At 38.3% G+C, this 17400-nt stretch overlaps 1 protein-coding gene across 3 annotated transcripts in view; it reads left to right on the forward strand.

The window, feature by feature from the left end:
* The window catches only part of grid2 (glutamate receptor, ionotropic, delta 2), a 523204-nt gene that overhangs the window by 353340 nt on the left and 152464 nt on the right, over window positions 1-17400 (forward strand). For all 3 annotated transcript variants that reach the window (XR_014801858.1, XM_084947220.1, XM_084947219.1), the window contains exons 6-7: window positions 4161-4334; window positions 12482-12643. Coding sequence is in view for 2 of the 3 variants with exons in the window: in XM_084947220.1 (XP_084803346.1) it covers window positions 4161-4334; window positions 12482-12643 (336 nt within the window). In the remaining variant the exon portion in view is untranslated. The remainder of the gene's footprint in view (window positions 1-4160; window positions 4335-12481; window positions 12644-17400) is intronic.

Raw genomic sequence — 17400 nt, forward strand, 5'->3', positions numbered from 1 at the left:
AGAGGGTACTGTATGGTTGTCATAACTGTGCTTTATCTACAGCCAACAGTCAGACAGCCCCACTGAGGGGGAGTTCACAGTTCATAATTGATCATCCTTCCTTTACCCATCTCCTTTGCTCTTCTCAGGAGAAGAGGATGAGGGGTGTGGGGAGAAGAAGTGATAAGAGATGTTCATGACTTCTCTTTCTCTCTGTTTGCCCCTTACATTTTGGAGGATAACTCCACTATTGACCCCGCTCATTCACAATATCCCCATTATTCGTTATTCTTGATCTTTTCTGTGGTCGTTCACACCCGTTTCCTTTTTGTTCTTCTTTCGCTCCATTCGTCTGTCTCTTCTGCCTCTCAGAGGAAAAATGCATAGTAATAAGATGCTTTGAGATTAGCATTTTCTGTCAATTTGGAGCTTAACACATCACTATGAAAGCCATGTAACTGGAACTCTTCGGATTTTCTTTCTTTTTTTTTAATATAATTGCTGGATTATGAGGTCTTGTCCAATTTAAGAACATTCTACAGACTTTCGCATAATTGAACCCTATTAAAGCCTACTGTGTGGTGGTTAGTTTCATTTATTGTTCTTGGAAACAGATTAAGGATACAAAGTGACTCTAACTTAAGGCTGCAATCTCAGCTAAGTTAAAGAACAATTTTATTTGCTGCTCCAGAAGGACTTGCTGGGAGAGAATGAGTCAACATTTGTGCATACTGTGTCCACAGCTTGAAATTGCTCACTATGACTTCAGCTATCTCATACCCTTGTTGTTAATAAGTGGCTATGCCGAAACTGTCGGATCTTTTTTTTTTTGCCTTGTCGAAAGAAAATGTGGCACCTCTCTTATCCACCTTTCCCTGCATGGCTTGGAAATCTGAATTAGAACACATTTGATCATAATTTTGTCCTTGCTCCTGCCTCATAACTTGTCTGCATAGTGTTGGTGTGTTGTGTGTTTGCATGGTATTTCACTTTGCCGCAGATTTTCTCCATCATCTTGATGCATTCTTGCTATCAACCTTCTAAATCTAATAGAATTTAGGGATTTAAAGACTTAAAGTACATTTCTTCTGTGGCCCTGTGCTACAACCCTCCCTTTCTTAACACTAACGGCAATAGTTTAAATAATACGATTATTAGTTAAATCCCATTTTACTTTCTTTTACCCTTCTTTGCTTTTTGAAGTCTTCATGGATGTAATGCATTTCTTAAAGATTTAATATTTATCTAGACATTATCAGATATGGGATGTTAGTCTTATCACTTCCATCATGTCTAACATTCACAGTGAATACACTGTAATACACTGTGCTTACTGATCCCCTATCACCAGCAGGTAGGCTGGTGTAATACAGCAGACTGTAGTGAATTTTGGGTTATACTTTCTTCTGAGCATTGCTTTGAACGGCTTCATTCATCCTAGCCTCTCTCTTCTTCATGCTCTTTTTTTTTATTCTTTCCTGAAGTGAACATGTGAGAAGACTTAAAGCCAGAGGAGATTATTATAGGCACTGATGGGCTCAGCAGTTGAGTAGCGGAGGACAAACAGAAACCCCCCCAAAAATAAATAAAAGTAGCTTTCTCCTGTCATCCAAGAGGGAAGGGGAGAAATACCACGGGGAAAGAAGTATCAGGATAAGGGTAAAATGGTCAACAAGAATGGGGATAAATTGAACGGATTTGGTTTACAGAGTAAACAGCTCATGATGAACTCCAGAAATTAGGTTTAGGGCATTCTGGCTGTTATGACTGACCTAGTGTGTTTAGTTTGAGGTAGCTGGCCTTGGTGTGTAGAATTTAAGCCCACAACACTGACATAAGGACCAAACGATATTGTAATTAAATGCTAATCTTTAAGAGGATTAAAAGGAATGAGTGATAAAACAATCTCACGTTTGTTCAGTTGTTGGTTAGGACTAAAAGACTGAGTAAGTAATTTGAAACTAGACAAAAATGACGATGGGCATGAAAGAGGGAATTAAAGAATTAAAATTTTGAGCTGGTAATTAGATAATGAGCAGTAATTATTTCATGGATGTTTCAGGGTCATTGTTGTAAATCCAACTCAAACCTCACCCCTATTTTAACTCAGTGTTGCGGAGACATTTAGCGTTGGTCTTATAATGTTTTGATTGAAGAAGTCCATGAAAGGTTAATGGTTAGTGACCTGAGGGAAGGTTGGGGTAAAGTGAAACTCGTGAAAAAGAGCGAAGTGATTATATGAGGTTAATATCAACTGTGTAGCAGTACCCTCTCCTTCCCGAGACTCTAGGGTTGTAGATGAGAGCATGTGTGTTTCTTCACGCCAGTCTACTGTATGTGCATCCATGTGTCATATTCATTTTGTCTTAGCTGTTAAAAGGCTAACAACTTTCAGAGCACTGAAAGTCACACTGGGTGATGTCACTTTAGTTTATCCCCAGGGAGATCCAGACAAAGAGCCAAACAGAACATGACAAAGGAAGAGGGACAAATCCCTGTTTAGAGGGCAAACCTCAAACCTCCCAATTAAGTGTGTCTTTGTCTCTGTTTTTGCTGTGTGTTGGTTCATCTATATTTCTTTGCATTTGATCCTTTGAGTGGTGCACTCTGGATAATTTTTGTCTACCGATCTTTCTTTGCGTGCCCTTGACGGCCTGCTGTGCATCTTAATTTTCTTTCGGCCCACAAATCTGCCTTTTTAGCAATTTTCAGCATTTTCTCTCTGCTCTAGATCTTCTTTTTTTGTTGGCTTTGTAATTCAGTCCCCTTCAGGGTTTTATGTCTTCAGCTGTTTGGGATTTTTGCCACGTTTTCGCCCCTAAGCCAGCAAACGGATTCCTTACTTGGACTGTTTAGAAAGTAGATATTTCAGAGCTCAGAGTGTTAATGCAAGGTTAAACATGTTAAGTTGTTTGAGTAATTTGTCAAGGTATAAATTCCATTCTTTTGTTGTTAACTTTTATAAATAATTTAAATCAACTGTAGAACTACATCTGGTTCCAGTAAAATATGACCACAGAGGAAAAAGTATAGAAAGCAGAAACTTGAAAATCAACTTCTAAGCTGAAGCAAATGAATACTTTTGTGTCTGGTGGTGGATGTGGAGATCTAGGGGCCATTGCAAAGGCAATACATCATCCTTATTAGTGCAGATGACACTGGGTATACCAATAAAGTCCATATAAAACAACCTCTAATCACCATTGATCATATCCCATGAGGACTCACGGGTCTTAATGGACGTTAATTACACTCAATTAAAATCCATTCCTATTAGTCAATGAGGTGTGTTATCTATAATATTACCCTTCACTAATACAAAGTGTGTGTGTGATGGATTGTTTATGCATGTGCATAATCTGAGTCCTTTCAATCCTATCAAGCGGACTCAGGTGCATACACAAGGGAATCATAAGGGTTTTTCATGATTGTACGGCTTAAAAACAGTCTCATAAAAAAAAAAAACCCTGACTGATTTATGCACAGACTGGCACGGGCACAAAAGACACATGAAATCACACACAAACACAATCACTGCATACACATACAAAGGAAGTAAAAGCTGTTTCAGTTGATGGCAGCATTACCTCCACCAGGGACGATAAACGTCAGTTCTCATCTCATCACCACATGACCCTCTGCATGGAGGATGGATGGAGATCCATGGATGGAGAGCGGGGAAGGAGAGTGTGTGTCCTAGGGCTAAAATTAGCAGTGATTCCTCCCCCAAGGTTTTGCAAGGACATACAGAGTACGTGCAAACGCACATGTGTGCACATAACAAACATATGCGCACAGTCAGACCAACACGCGGATATTTTTTACCCTTCTCTCTTCCTCTTTCCATAGGCTGACTTGTACCTTTCATATCTAATAACTATTTTTGCATATGATGTAGACAGCTTTTCATCGCTCGGTGTGGCGATAATGAGAAACATAGGGTATCTAAAACAAAGCCTAACTTTTACTTGTTTAGGAATTAGATCTGAGGCTTTTGAGGTGTAATATTCAACCACGTTTTTCTTTTTTTGCTTTTATTTTGTGTGCGCAGTTACAGTTCTTTTGTATTTTGTTCATGCTGGCTTTATGTCTGCATAATAAAGTTGTTAATTACATACCTACATTTACTTCATCCCTTCTTTCCTTTCCTATACCTATTCCTCTATTCTACCCTTTTCCAGGAGATCTCGGACTATGACTTGCAGGAGTTAGTCATGAAGTCTATCGGTCGGCTGACGTTGGTGCGCCAGATGTTCCCAATGCCCCAAAACACAACCCAGCGCTGTGTCAAACACAACCATAGAATTAACACTTCCCTCTGTGACCCTAAAAACCCAAAGGCTCAGCAGCTAGAGGTGAGTTGGCAGGTTATTGATTTTCAGTATTATGTTGAATACTAGCTTAATTGTCCAAATTCTGTTGCTCACTGCCAAGAACACTTTTCTGTTATTTGTGAATTTTTTAAGTAATACTCAAATATGTGGCATGACTTGCATTTGTTTTTGTTTTTTTTCATACATGTCTTTTATATTTCAAGCTATGAAATAAATAACTTCAAAATCAACAGGGGTTCATTACTCAGAACAGTTATTACACCCATTAAGGAGTTGTGAAAAGAGTGATTGATTTGAGAAGTAGGCTTGCCTGATGTTACAGAAAGAAATCGACAGATGATTGATTATAACGTAACAGATGACTCACTGAAAAATATGTGAATTCTAATAATTTGTTTTTAATTTTTAGCTGAAAAATTGTGCAGAAACGGTTACTGGCTGACATACACTCACAACGAGCAGAAAAGTTGCTCACAAAAACTGTCAGCAAAAATCAAGCAATTGTAGGGAGTTGAGATGAGTGGCTTGTGGCTTAGTCTTTGACAAGTTGTCCCCTTCCAGTTTAATTAAATCGGGTAAGAAAAGATGGATGTTCAGTGGGAATACAGTCGAGTCGATGGAAATCTTTGCCCCCAGTCATTGATGACATTATGAATGAGAATAAGTGACTTTAAATACACTTGGTGCAGCTCTAGTGTATCATTAAATGCAAACCTCTAACACATTCTGCTTTTAATGATGTAATATTTTTTTTTGTTTCCTTTTGTTTTGACACTGTCAAGGCAGATCGTTGTCATGGTGAAGTTTTACTTGCCAACTTATTGTGCTGAGTTGCATCCTGTTTGCATCGCTTTACCTTTGATGTGTATACAGAAATCCACCTGCTCCAGTCCACCAAGTAGCTGTGCATATATTGTTTTTTTCCACATGTGACCACAAAAACCAAGCCATGATGTCCACTCTCTATAGACAAAAAAGCATGGCTCAGTGGCAAACAAAAGAAACTCCTATATTTTGATTAAAAATCACAATGGTAAAAGAGAAGAATTGTAAAACTCAATAGCTTTTGATTACAATGCACGTGACTGCTTGATGAGAGTTTGACAAACATAATTTAAAGGAAGCACGAGAAAGAACATTCTCTGGTCTGACGAAAGAAAAGCTATGGACATTTGTATTAGCTATGGGAACTGAAACTTGTGTGAAAAGAAGAAAAGATGAACGAAGCCAAATATAGTAAGACATGGTTTAGCAGACTACAAGCCCATTTAACATCTGTGGAGAGGCCTCAAGATCCTTTCTTTTCAAATCGATGCAGCTTGAGAGGCTCTTTCATAAAGAATTGGACAAACTGTACAGTTCCTTGTATGGAAAGCTGACAGAGACTTACCCTACACTTAAACCTAAAACTTCTATCTGACAAAAGAATGAACTGAGAATCCGGTCTTTAAGTCGGACGTAATTAGCTGTGTCTAGGCCCAAACTCCGCTGCAGGTCCCAAAGTCAAACAGTCACTGCGGCATCACTGACTAAATTCTTTCATCTGTAATAAAATGATCAGTGTGGCTGCTCTACCAGGTGTAACAATTAAGTTTAGCATCCAGACCTCCATCAAAACAGAATTTATGAAATTTATGAAAATTAGAAGTTAGCAGGGAGTTAGCTCGCTAGTTTCAATCTAAATATAAATATACCATCTTCTGACTGAGGGATTTCTGAAACAAATTAAAACGTACAGCTCTGCTACCACTTCCAACATAAATGAAGACAGGAAAGTAAACAGCAGTGGCGTTTGTAGGGTTAATGAAGTTTGGCTAGTATATAATGATGTGCTACGTGATCGCTAGCAACACAGCTATGTTAGCATAATATAAAAAGTGAAGCTGGAGGATGAACGCTAACTTTTTTCCACTTGATAAAAGTTAACGTGAGGATTCTCGATGGTCAGGGACAAATGCAGTCAATCAGGATGCTGTAAACGGACCAAACTTTAGCCAGGAGAACAACTGCGATAATCCATCAACAATACGAGGTTAGTCATTCATATACTGCTGCATGGGCTGGGCTGTAGTTACATCGTAAGGTTTTTTAAAACTAAGCTTTAAACTGAATAGCCAAAAGTTGATTCTGTTCATCTGGACGTAGCGTTATCGTCACTCATCCAAGTGACTTCTTCAGTCTCAGCTGACTGCAGGTTTCCCCAATGTTATAAACAGTACATTTGCATAATGTACTGTTTATAATGTAACGTTTCTTCCACTGAAAACGCTACATCCAGATGAACAGAATCAACTTTTGGAGATTTACTTTCCTGGATGATTGAGAATACATCAAGACGTTTAAAATGAATAGCGGTAATAAAAACCGAGAGAGGCCGACAGTGATCACTGACTGTTTTTAGGTGCTTGTTGAGATTAAATAGAACAAGATAAAAAGCTTTAAAACATGTTAAAAACACAACAGCCTTATTAAACACAGGGTAGTTTGGGCCCGGAAGCAGGATTCATCATGTCATCACTTAAAGACCGGATATGTTTATAAAAGGGAAATTTCACATTTTGAACTTCCAATAGGTTTCCAGAAAATTTCAGAAATTGTCACTTTTTCATTTCCACTTTAATTTCTCTCTAGAACAGAACAAAGTGTACAAAAAGTAAAAGGATCTTTAATCTAGTACAATGACAACTTTAATTAACTTTAATTTCTAATGAGAAAAATCTTAATTTTAATAATCCTAACAATGTCACCAGAAACAAGTATTTGAAACTTAAGGGACCACACTTAAATGTATTAAAGTGCACTTGCTATTTTTTTTTCTGTGACTCTCAATGAAGATGATGCCACACCCCAATTTGTGTTTAGCAGCAAAAAAGACAAAAAGACTGGCCATCCATGAAATGAGCCTTATGACCCAAAACTTCCCTTCCCAAACTAATGAGGCAGGAAAGCTAAATAAATTAAGCCTTGGAAAAACAGAGTACCAGGACCTTCAACCCAAAATGAAGAAAAATAAATTCCCAAAGAGAAGAAGGGGTCTGGAGATGCTAGACAGCTCCTTGGTCTGGGTGACAGAAAAATCCTTTCTTAGCCTCCTTTAATTTGGGGCAAGGCAATTATCATTTACTTCGCCCGGTCACACCAAGAAAAGAATGAAGAGATAGGTAAGGGAGTAGAGAGATGGGAGCAGATAGGAACGAAGGAAAGAGGATGCAAACACAAGGGGGGGGGGGGGGGGGGGGTATGTAATTATATGTGATGTGATGTGATGGCTGTATTTAATTTTGACCCATGCAGTAGATTCCAGTATCATTACATATACTGGTTCACACTGTGTCTGAATGATGTGGGTTTATTTAAACAGAGACACAAACTACTATGGGCAAATGTTCCTCTGCCTTGCTCTGTTTTTGCATCTTTTAAAAATGCAACAGGTGTTTCAGTATGCCATTTAAACATGTCACTTGATCCTAATGCTTTCAATTACAGCAGGCCTGCTGGTTCGATGTTGTCCAGTCATCCATCCATTGTTACTGAGGCTTTTTTTAACCTGTAAAATTAATTATTTTTGACCACATCCTTATGCAGTTTTATGTAAGACCTCACATTTCATTTACAGTACGGCAATGGAAAACAGAGTGACAGTTTATTTTTCCATCTTCACATTTTGTTTACTATTTTTGTAAATGGCCCCTGGGGTGGCAATACATACGCAATATATGTATTTTTTTATTTTTATGTGACTCATCAAGCTGCCATCAAATGAACAGAGAAAAGGGAGCACAGTCTCATTTATGTGTCAAGACAAAAATATCAAATTAAATTAATATGCTGTTGATTTATGTAGATGCGCAAGACCCTGGAGGAACATGTTTGATGAATGTTAGAATCACACTGAAACATTTGGATATCTGGAAGAGTTTGTTTCTAGACTTTTGCCTACTAGCTGCTTGTAGCCGTTCATAGAGGAAAGATAAGGAAATGCATGTGTTTATGTAATATAGGTGTCAACATGCAAGTGTAAGTCGTTTAAGTCAAGGGCAATGTGTTTTTGGGTGTCAAGCAAAAAGAGTGATCTCAAAAGTCATGCACTTGCTGCATGCATGTTCATTTCCATATGCAGACTGATGAATGGCTGAATGAAAAACAAAACAATGAGGAGGATGAGGAGGACATGAGAGAGAGCGAGTGGGAGAGAGCGAGCTTGAGATTGAGGAAGCAGATCAGCTCAGTGGTCAGAGAGTGGCCCAGAAGCCCAATTTCACACTGCAATGAAGCACATCAACTCAGGCTGACCACACAAGCACACACACACTCATACAAAGCTTGCTCGGAGAGCCGAAACCAAGCTCCCCACGGAGCAGTAGAGTTTCCCTTTAATTTTAAAAGAAAAAGAACGATAAAGAAAATCACCACGTGGAAGACATAAAACAATGCTGTGAAAGCTAAGACACTTTGAAAGAAGTATCTTAGATGTGAGGAAAATTTGGCATGTCCTTTTGTCCTGACTGTCAGTAAACAGTTTGATAAGCAGTAAGAAAGACAATATCTTTTGTTATCCTTTCATCCCCCATGCCAACTTTTTAAGAAACCAAAAAACCTGGTTCTATCCCTTACATTTTATGATTTAATGTTTTTATTCTGTATGAGGTGTACCTGTAAGCTTGGCTGTTATATACTGTGGGGCTTTGGCCATGAATGTCTGCGTCTGAATTACAATATCCCATCTAATATAAACAGCTATGTTTTCATAGCTTTCATGTTTTGCTGGTTGTTGTTTTTTTACTTTAACAATATCTGAAGATTATTCAGTGAATAACATCTTTGACCTGAGTAGGAATGAATCAACCACAAGGGTTTGTTGCCATGCAAAAATGGCTAATTATAGCGCTGGGATAAAGTATTTGTCCCCGTCTTTGATTCTTTTTTTTAATGTTTGTCTGACTGGCATGTTTCTGATAATTAAAGAATTTGTATTATTAGACAAAGATAACCCAAGTACATACAACATTATTTTTATGTGATGATTTCATTTGTTAAGGGAAAAAAGCTATCCAAACTTTCCTGGTAATTAAGTAATTAGACCCCCCTTTTAAATCACGAATTAAAAATGTAATCACATTTTTCTAGGCGACATCTATTAGCCTGAAAGGGGTTACAAAAGTATTTGTAAGCCTTTGGAACACTAGCAAACCACATTGAGAGCCATTATCCACAAATAGAGAAAACTTCCCAGGAGTGACCGGCAATGTTCCCTCTAATTTTTCACGTGTCTGAGCGAACACACAAACTCCCTGAGCGGTCCCTTGGACCACTGTGAGCGACATCAGACGTGTGCACTGTGGTCACGCCAGCATCGAATCCATCCAAGTTACATGGTTTATTAAAATAATCAAATTACAGCATTTATGTTAGACTACTTTTAATTAACTGCTTTAGCCCACTTACAATGAAAATGTAAAAAAAAATCTAGTCATTGACCTGTGCAGTATGTTAACACTATTGGAAGTAAAAATAACTTGAACTCCAATTTTGAAAACACAACTTTCTTTCTTTTTAAAAAAAGCTCTGACTTGTATTATGAGTCTGTGGTCTGGGAGAGAGTCCTGTAACTCTCTGTCTGCAAAATATAGTATATAATGACCAATGTTGGGCAATTAATTATATAGTTACTTCTTCAAAAAAGTAACTCATTTTGGCAAACAACAAGGTTTTTTGCAGCTATTTTTTTTAAATGCAGCCAAGGCATTTTTAAATAAATATTTCAAACTATTTACAGAACAATCAGCTGTTCTGCATCAAATCTGATGCCACACAAATTATTTGTGTCACTCCAAAAAATAATTTCTGTCCACTATGAGATAAAGGAGAACAACAGCCTGATACCTGCAGGCCTGACAACAGGAGATATATCACTCCTGTAACACCTGTAACATTCAGCAGTCGCCTCATTGTTCTGACACACGCACAACAACACTATACTACACTCTAACTACACAAGATTTGCGCTAAACGTCGAAAATCTCTCACATCTCAAAGCACCGCCGTCACTCCTAAAACTTCCCCCCGTTTCTTAACAACTAGATGCCACGTTGCCATATCATTTTTTGATTGGTAGACATGGTACTTTTTTGGACGAATAGGAAAGGGAGAGGGGGGTGGAGTTTGTTTTTGCTCACAGGCTTTCCAGCGTTTTCCTTATAAAACGCAGTTTTTACCGTTTATTCCCGCAGTAAATATAAACAACGATAGTATTCAGGAAGAAAACCAAACATTGAATATTTTTTTTTATCACAACTCTGGTTTTACTTGGCCTATCAACACAATTTAAAAACTGGTATAAAGTCCACACTTTTTCCGTCAGTTGTTCCGTCTGTCCTGCTCACATCTCCAATGGTTGTACACGTTGTCATTAACGTGGCTTCACACCACATCAGCCACGCCGCTGTGCTCGCTAGAACATCGGTGTCGGAACATAAGGACGCTGTCATAGCCTGCCAACCACGTTGATTAGCTGCATATATACGAATGTGAATTGCATCATTGGCTGGACTATGGGATAAGGTGGCATCATTCTAATCCCATACGGGAGCAGCCAGTCACTTACTGACTAACACTGCAAAACAGAATTGTTAAAAGTATTAATTTTAATTTCAATGCAGGTTAGATTTTTTTCTTTTGTGCACAACACAGATTTTCTGTGCGCAGAGACCGTGCCAGCAGTGCGCAATTGCGCACGTGCGCAGCTTAGAGGGAACATTGGTGACCGGTCTATCAGCATTACTCCAAGACCTCATCGGCAACTCATCCAGGAGGTCACAAAAGAACCCAGAACAACATTTAAAAAACTGCAGGCCCCACTTGTCTCAGTTAAGGTCAAAGTTCATGATTCAGCAGTCAGAAAGAGACTGGGCAAAAATGGCATCCATGGGAGAGTTCCAATGAGAAATTTACTGGTGGCCATAAACAATACCAGGGTTCGTTTCACATTTCCCAAAAAATATCTTGATGATCCCCAAGACTTTTGGGAAAAATATTCTGTGGACTAATGAGACGAAAGTTGAACTTTTTGGAAAGTTTTTGTCCAGTTGTATTTTGCCTAAAACTAGTACAGGATTTTTTCACCGGCAGTCAAACGTGGTGGTGGTGGTGTGATGGTCTGGGGTAGCTTTGCTGTTTCAGAACCTGGACAGATAATGGAACCATGAATTCTGCTCTCTACCAGAAAATCATGAAGAAAATCATGAAGGAGCATATTCGACCATCATAAAGGTCAAGTGCACTGCAACAATTCCACCTCTGACTCAAAACAAAGCACCCCCCCAATTCTGCAAAAAGAGTGGGATAAAGTTCATTCAGAGCTATGGGCATTATGTATTTCCTCGGGCTATCTTTGTCTAATATTAAAATCAGCTTGGTGATCTGAAACGTTTAAGTGTGACAAATATTAAAAAAACTAAGAAATCAGGATGTTGGCAAATACTTTTTCACAGCAATGGAAGTACTGGGCAAAAAGTTGAAGAAGATTTAAACACTGTGTAGTATAATATATTAAAAATATATTGTGTTCAAAGCCTCTTTTTGGTGTACAAAATGCAATATTAGAGAGATCAAGGCTTCTGCTTGTGTTGTGTGATTGTATTTATTTGTCCATTAATGTGAGTGGATCCACACTGCTTGCTTGCTTTTTTGTGTGTAGGCGTGGAATCATTGTAGTTCATTTATTTTACCCCGTTCCCATTTACACAGAGACAAGAGGCTTGGTACTGTACATTACACAATGATCAATCACAGAATGAGTGGACTCCTCCCGTCTCCTACTTGTTTTTGTTTTGGTGTCAATGACCTTTCAGTACATTAATTTATTTAATCTTGAAAGCTTTTTTTGTTCTTACTTATAAGCATCTATGTACCCAAAAACAATGTTGGCTGCATAGTCAGGGTGTATACTGTTGATTTTAAGGAGACAAGGTAATATTTTTCTTTTTTGATCAAGAAGCTGCTGGATTTGTCTGGAAATAAATTGTTTAATTTTAATAGCATTTCAACCTGGAAAGGCTTGGACTGTTTGTTTTGTCAAACTTACTGATTACAAGTTTGTCTTTATTTTCTCACACAATTCAAGTTGCATTGCCATGTTTTATCTTACTTTTTATGTTTTTTTTCTGTAGATCACCAACCGCTACATCTATGATACAGTCTTACTGCTGGCCAATACCTTCCACAGAAAGTTGGAGGACAGGAAATGGCACAGCATGGCCAGTCTGAGCTGCATCAGGAAGAACTCCAAACCATGGCAGGGAGGCAAGAGTATGCTGGATACTGTCAAAAAGGTATAAAATGGTGAAGAAATGCACACTGTGTTTTTTCCTCTCAAGGCTTACAGGAAGGTGTTTCACCAAGCGTGCAAGCATAATGTGTACTTGGCTGTTCTGGTGAGTCTACCTGAGTATACACAGATGTAGGCACAGAGGTAAGATGGTTGTTGTTCTGCAAGCAAGCATCCTCAGTTCATACAGTAAGAACTTTTCATATGTGGTTCAAGACTTGTGAACCTTTTTTAGGGAGCATACTTGCAACTTATTCTGTTCACTTCATTTCGCAATGTCTTAAACACATCAATTACCATTAATGAGAAGTTCACGCAGTAATGCCGTGCATGTGTCACAGGAGTGCAAGCAGAGACAGTGAAGATGGTGATTATTGGTGAAAATAAACAATAGCTTCCTGACAGGTTGAAACAACCAGAATGGGTAATAATTAGTATGCTAATTTGAGATTAATGGTGCTTGAGGTACGATACATTTAAGACATTAATATGGAGTCAGTACCTACAGCTTCCTGTGGCTTTTAGTCAAGAAAACAACTATATCCTATTAAATCTGAATTAAACCCAGTTTAATAAGATCCAGAGATTTGTTTACTGCTAACTACTTCACAAATATAGCCAGCTGTCCAATGTTTGTATCAATTCAATTCAATTATATTTATATAGCGCCAAGTCACAACAAAAGTCGCCTCAAGGTGTATCCAATTAGATTATCAGTGTATCAGTCTGAAAGGTGTCAAAAAGCATTCATAACCCTTTAGAACTCTAGCAAACCACGGTGAGAGCCGTATACTGTTATATGAATGGCGGACAGACCTCGCCATAGAACACCTGTTCTATCACAGAATAAGCCTACGTGTTGCAACATCCAATTCAGTTTCCATAAAACTTTGTTTTTTGGCCAAAATCTGTGGCATGCTAGTTCAGATAGTTGTGCAGTCAGTGGAGAGCAGAATAGATCTAGGCTCCTAAACTTACAGCCAGCTTGAACACGGAGTTTGTCTTTAACTGTGTTTGCATTAATTCAGAGTAAGTCAGGATGCAGTTCAACAAAAAACAATAAACGAACCAATCCAGTTTAAGATGAGTCACATGCTGAGGTTAATAAACAGCTTTGTATTTACAGCTGATGGGTTTTCAAATCCAACACCATTGCACCCAAATGTGTAACTTTAAAACCATACAGACATACATATAAAACCTTACAGACTGATTCGAATGCAGAAATGAAACAGATTCAGATTCACATGCTATAAAAGTAGCATATCACTAGGTGCTAAGACGAAATACAAATTAGTGCACAGCACTCAATAATACACTTGCTCTCTTAAAACATAAAAAGAGCAGTTTTTTATTGCAATACCTTCACCAGAACATAAAAAAGGCATATTACACTGTCATTATGTATATAAAAACAGAGCCTAACCATTTGTTTAACAAGCTAAAAAAGTGTTTGCTGTTTTCTGACATTGTCCATGTTTCATTAGCATTCATTTCCCAATGGCTATGAGTATAAAACCCTCCAAATTCTGCTCCTGAGTTGAATGCTTGATCAATTTCATTGTGCAGAAGAGGGTCATCAAAAATGTTTAGACCAAATCTATTGTGTGATACACCCTGTGAACCCTGTGTTCAACTCCTGCAGGAGAAAAGAGGAGCACAGTTTCTGCATGCTGAATATCAATTTCTTGTGTCCATCACACGATCCCCCATCTCTCACGCAGGCTGTGACAGTCTGCGTATTCATTCACTGGAGATTTTTTCAGTAGCCCTAGTGTGTGTTGAAGCCTGGACAGCCCAGACTGTAAATTCTTGACTGTTTTGTCTTCATCAAAACATTGGCATTTACTCATGTCCTGAAGTGCTTTTGGATTTAGACCATCAGTTTTTTAACATTTAGAAATTATGAGGTACCAGACACACTAGATCAGCATGACGTATCCCACACTGTAGGCATCTGTAATATATACATTCGGATGCTGTGCTAAGAATAATGTTTTGGACATGGATCCCAAGGGTTGCCAATGAGCTGTGTCCACTGCAACTCCACACCCCCCTGGCATCTCAATGCTTTTTACTATCAGTGCTGCCTGCATTTCCTTCTCACATTTGAAATCTCTGCGTTATTTATTTCATAATATTTCAGTATTTGCGGTGTCACTGTCTTTGCCAAATACATTTTTTTATTTGTTTATTTGTTATTAATGAGCACAATTCCTGGCTTTGAGGCCAAATCAGTGTGAAAATGCTGAGGAGCACTTGTAACGATACTCAAAAGTGACTCCATAACGGTTTGGGCTTTTATAGTCTCAAATAGTGCAGACCTGTAGTTTCTGTTGTATACAGATGGACATGGTACTACCGTATGCATGAACTTGGCTTGGAGCTTTCTTCAGATGAGGCATTTTGAACAAGCCCCTTGTAATCAAGATGATATGGCAGAGAGCAGGCAGAAATGGCCAAGGAAACGGAAATGAGGGATGAGGGTAAGGTGAGGCTGGTGTAAAAGACAAGTGAGTGGAACTGGTGGGAAAATGTGATGGCATCTAGGAGTCAAGTGGTCAATATCAAGGACTGAAGTTCTGCTTTGGGGAACACCGGGAGTGAGGGACTGATGAGTTTTCTCATTTTCTCATTTCATCTTCAGTTTTCCAATTAATTTCAGATTTAATTTGATGTTTTTACATTGCAGTCACTACTTCTAGTATCTGACTAATGCTTGGATATTTAATAGCCTGTTTATATTGATTTATGTTGTAATACCAACACTATAATCTGTGATTAATATTGGAATTTTATTCAAAATTTTACTGTCCCAAGGACAGCCAGGAAAATATTTCTGTTATTTTTTTTTAAACAATCCATCTATTTCATCAGTCTTCTGCAGTATGCACATATGTGTGTATATGCCAGTTTGAAAAAAAAAATCTTTGTTTAAATAATCATCCATCCATCCATGCAGCCAGCCAGCCAGCCAGAAAGTACTTGGCGAGAAACCACACAAACACAGGGAGAACAAACTTCACAGAGTTTACATGTCCCCTGGCCAGATGGTGTATTCAAACCCAGGATAATAATAATCATAGTAATAATAATGATAACAACAATAATAATAATAGTAGCACTGTTGCCTCACAGCATGAAGATCCTGAGTTAAACGCCATCATCTGGCCTGGGGCCTTTCTCTGTGGGGTTGACTGAATTGTTGACCTGTCCAGGGTGTATTCTGCATCTTGTCCTATGGTAGCTGGGATAATAATAATAATAATAATAAAATAAATTTTATGAATCAATCTCTTTCAAAAAAAAATATCAAATGATATTTATCCTTCTTTTTGAAATATATCAACTTTTCTTTTAGATACAATCTAATCTGCAATTCAAGACACCTTTTTACAGCTCTTATTGTTCCTTGGCTGAAACAGCAAGATGTAGTCATAGCTAAATTGACTAATACATTGGCGTCACCTGTAACTGAAGAATGCGAATGGAAAAAACTCTGTCTTAACTTTTATATTGTTCTCATCACAGAGAGATCAATTTTTTTTTATCAATAAATCTAATGATAGCTTTCTACCTTTGTCCTGAGTACACCTTACACACCAAGTGATCGTGCATTCAAAGGACTGCATGAACAAAGTAAATCCACCAATCGGCAAGTTCTTCTCAGTTCCTGCATATTTGGCTTTCGGCAGGTAGATGACTTCATTCTGCAGTTGTGATTTTAGGAATCTCAACGTTTCACCTTGAGTTTAAGTGCGGGTTTGGCAACACTTTCATTACTGTTAAATCCAATTGGATCAATGCCCCCTGTTTTGATATCAATAATAAAAAAAAAATACTCCAGGGATGACAGTTTGACTGAATGATGAAGCCAAGTGAAATGCTAATTTAGGATTAGTGTCAGACAATAATAAATGCAGCGCAATGGCTTTCATATCTATCTCTGCACTTCACCTTGCGGTCAGGCTGGGGTTTGGCAACACTTTCATCAGCCAGCCTGCTGAACCAACCTTGATGACTGTCTCAGCAGAGCTCTGTTAAAGAGCCCTAAGCAGTAATAGAGTTGATTTCAACAGCCTGGCATCAGTTCCATTTCGCACTGTATCAGCAGTGTTCTTTACTTGCTGTGCGTGCCTGTGTGTTTAATCAGTGTTTTGGTATGTGGGGCCAATATGGTAATGATAAATACTAATTTGCAGGTGTTGATGAGGAGCTCTATTGATGTTGTTGTCTGGTATTCATTGACAAACTCAGAGTGGAGAATAAATGCTGCTGTTACACCTGAAGTGCGTGTTGTGTTTGTGCTTAGAAGACTATGTATTGCCTGCTACATTTCCACCTTTGAATCTCTGCGACATAAACTGTTGAGGTTTAGGACTCATTTTAAAATTTTATTGATTACTTTAAAGGCATTGTAAGGCCTGTGACCCAGCCCCTACATCTTCTGCAGCACCTGGGGGACTGTTTTCAAATCTAGGCTTAATGATTCTCAATTTATTTTTGCTGTTATTATAACACACATACGCTGTTACTTTCATCTTAGTTCTGAGAAATTCTCAGAATATTGGGAAGACTGTCACTATTCTATAACTCAGACATCAGATATCAAATAAGGAGGGTTCAATAAAAAGAGATTACGGTACTTGAAAGAATTGAACTTGGTTTATTTAGATAGAGATATTAATGTATATGGCGATTACACTCCGCCGATCAGCCATGAAAGGATTTATTGCAGGACCCCCGGGAGTCTAGACACTG

Source organism: Perissodus microlepis, chromosome 12 (assembly GCF_051167445.1).
Source record: "Perissodus microlepis isolate ML-2025 ecotype Zambia chromosome 12, ASM5116744v1, whole genome shotgun sequence".
Lineage (NCBI taxonomy): Eukaryota > Metazoa > Chordata > Actinopteri > Cichliformes > Cichlidae > Perissodus > Perissodus microlepis.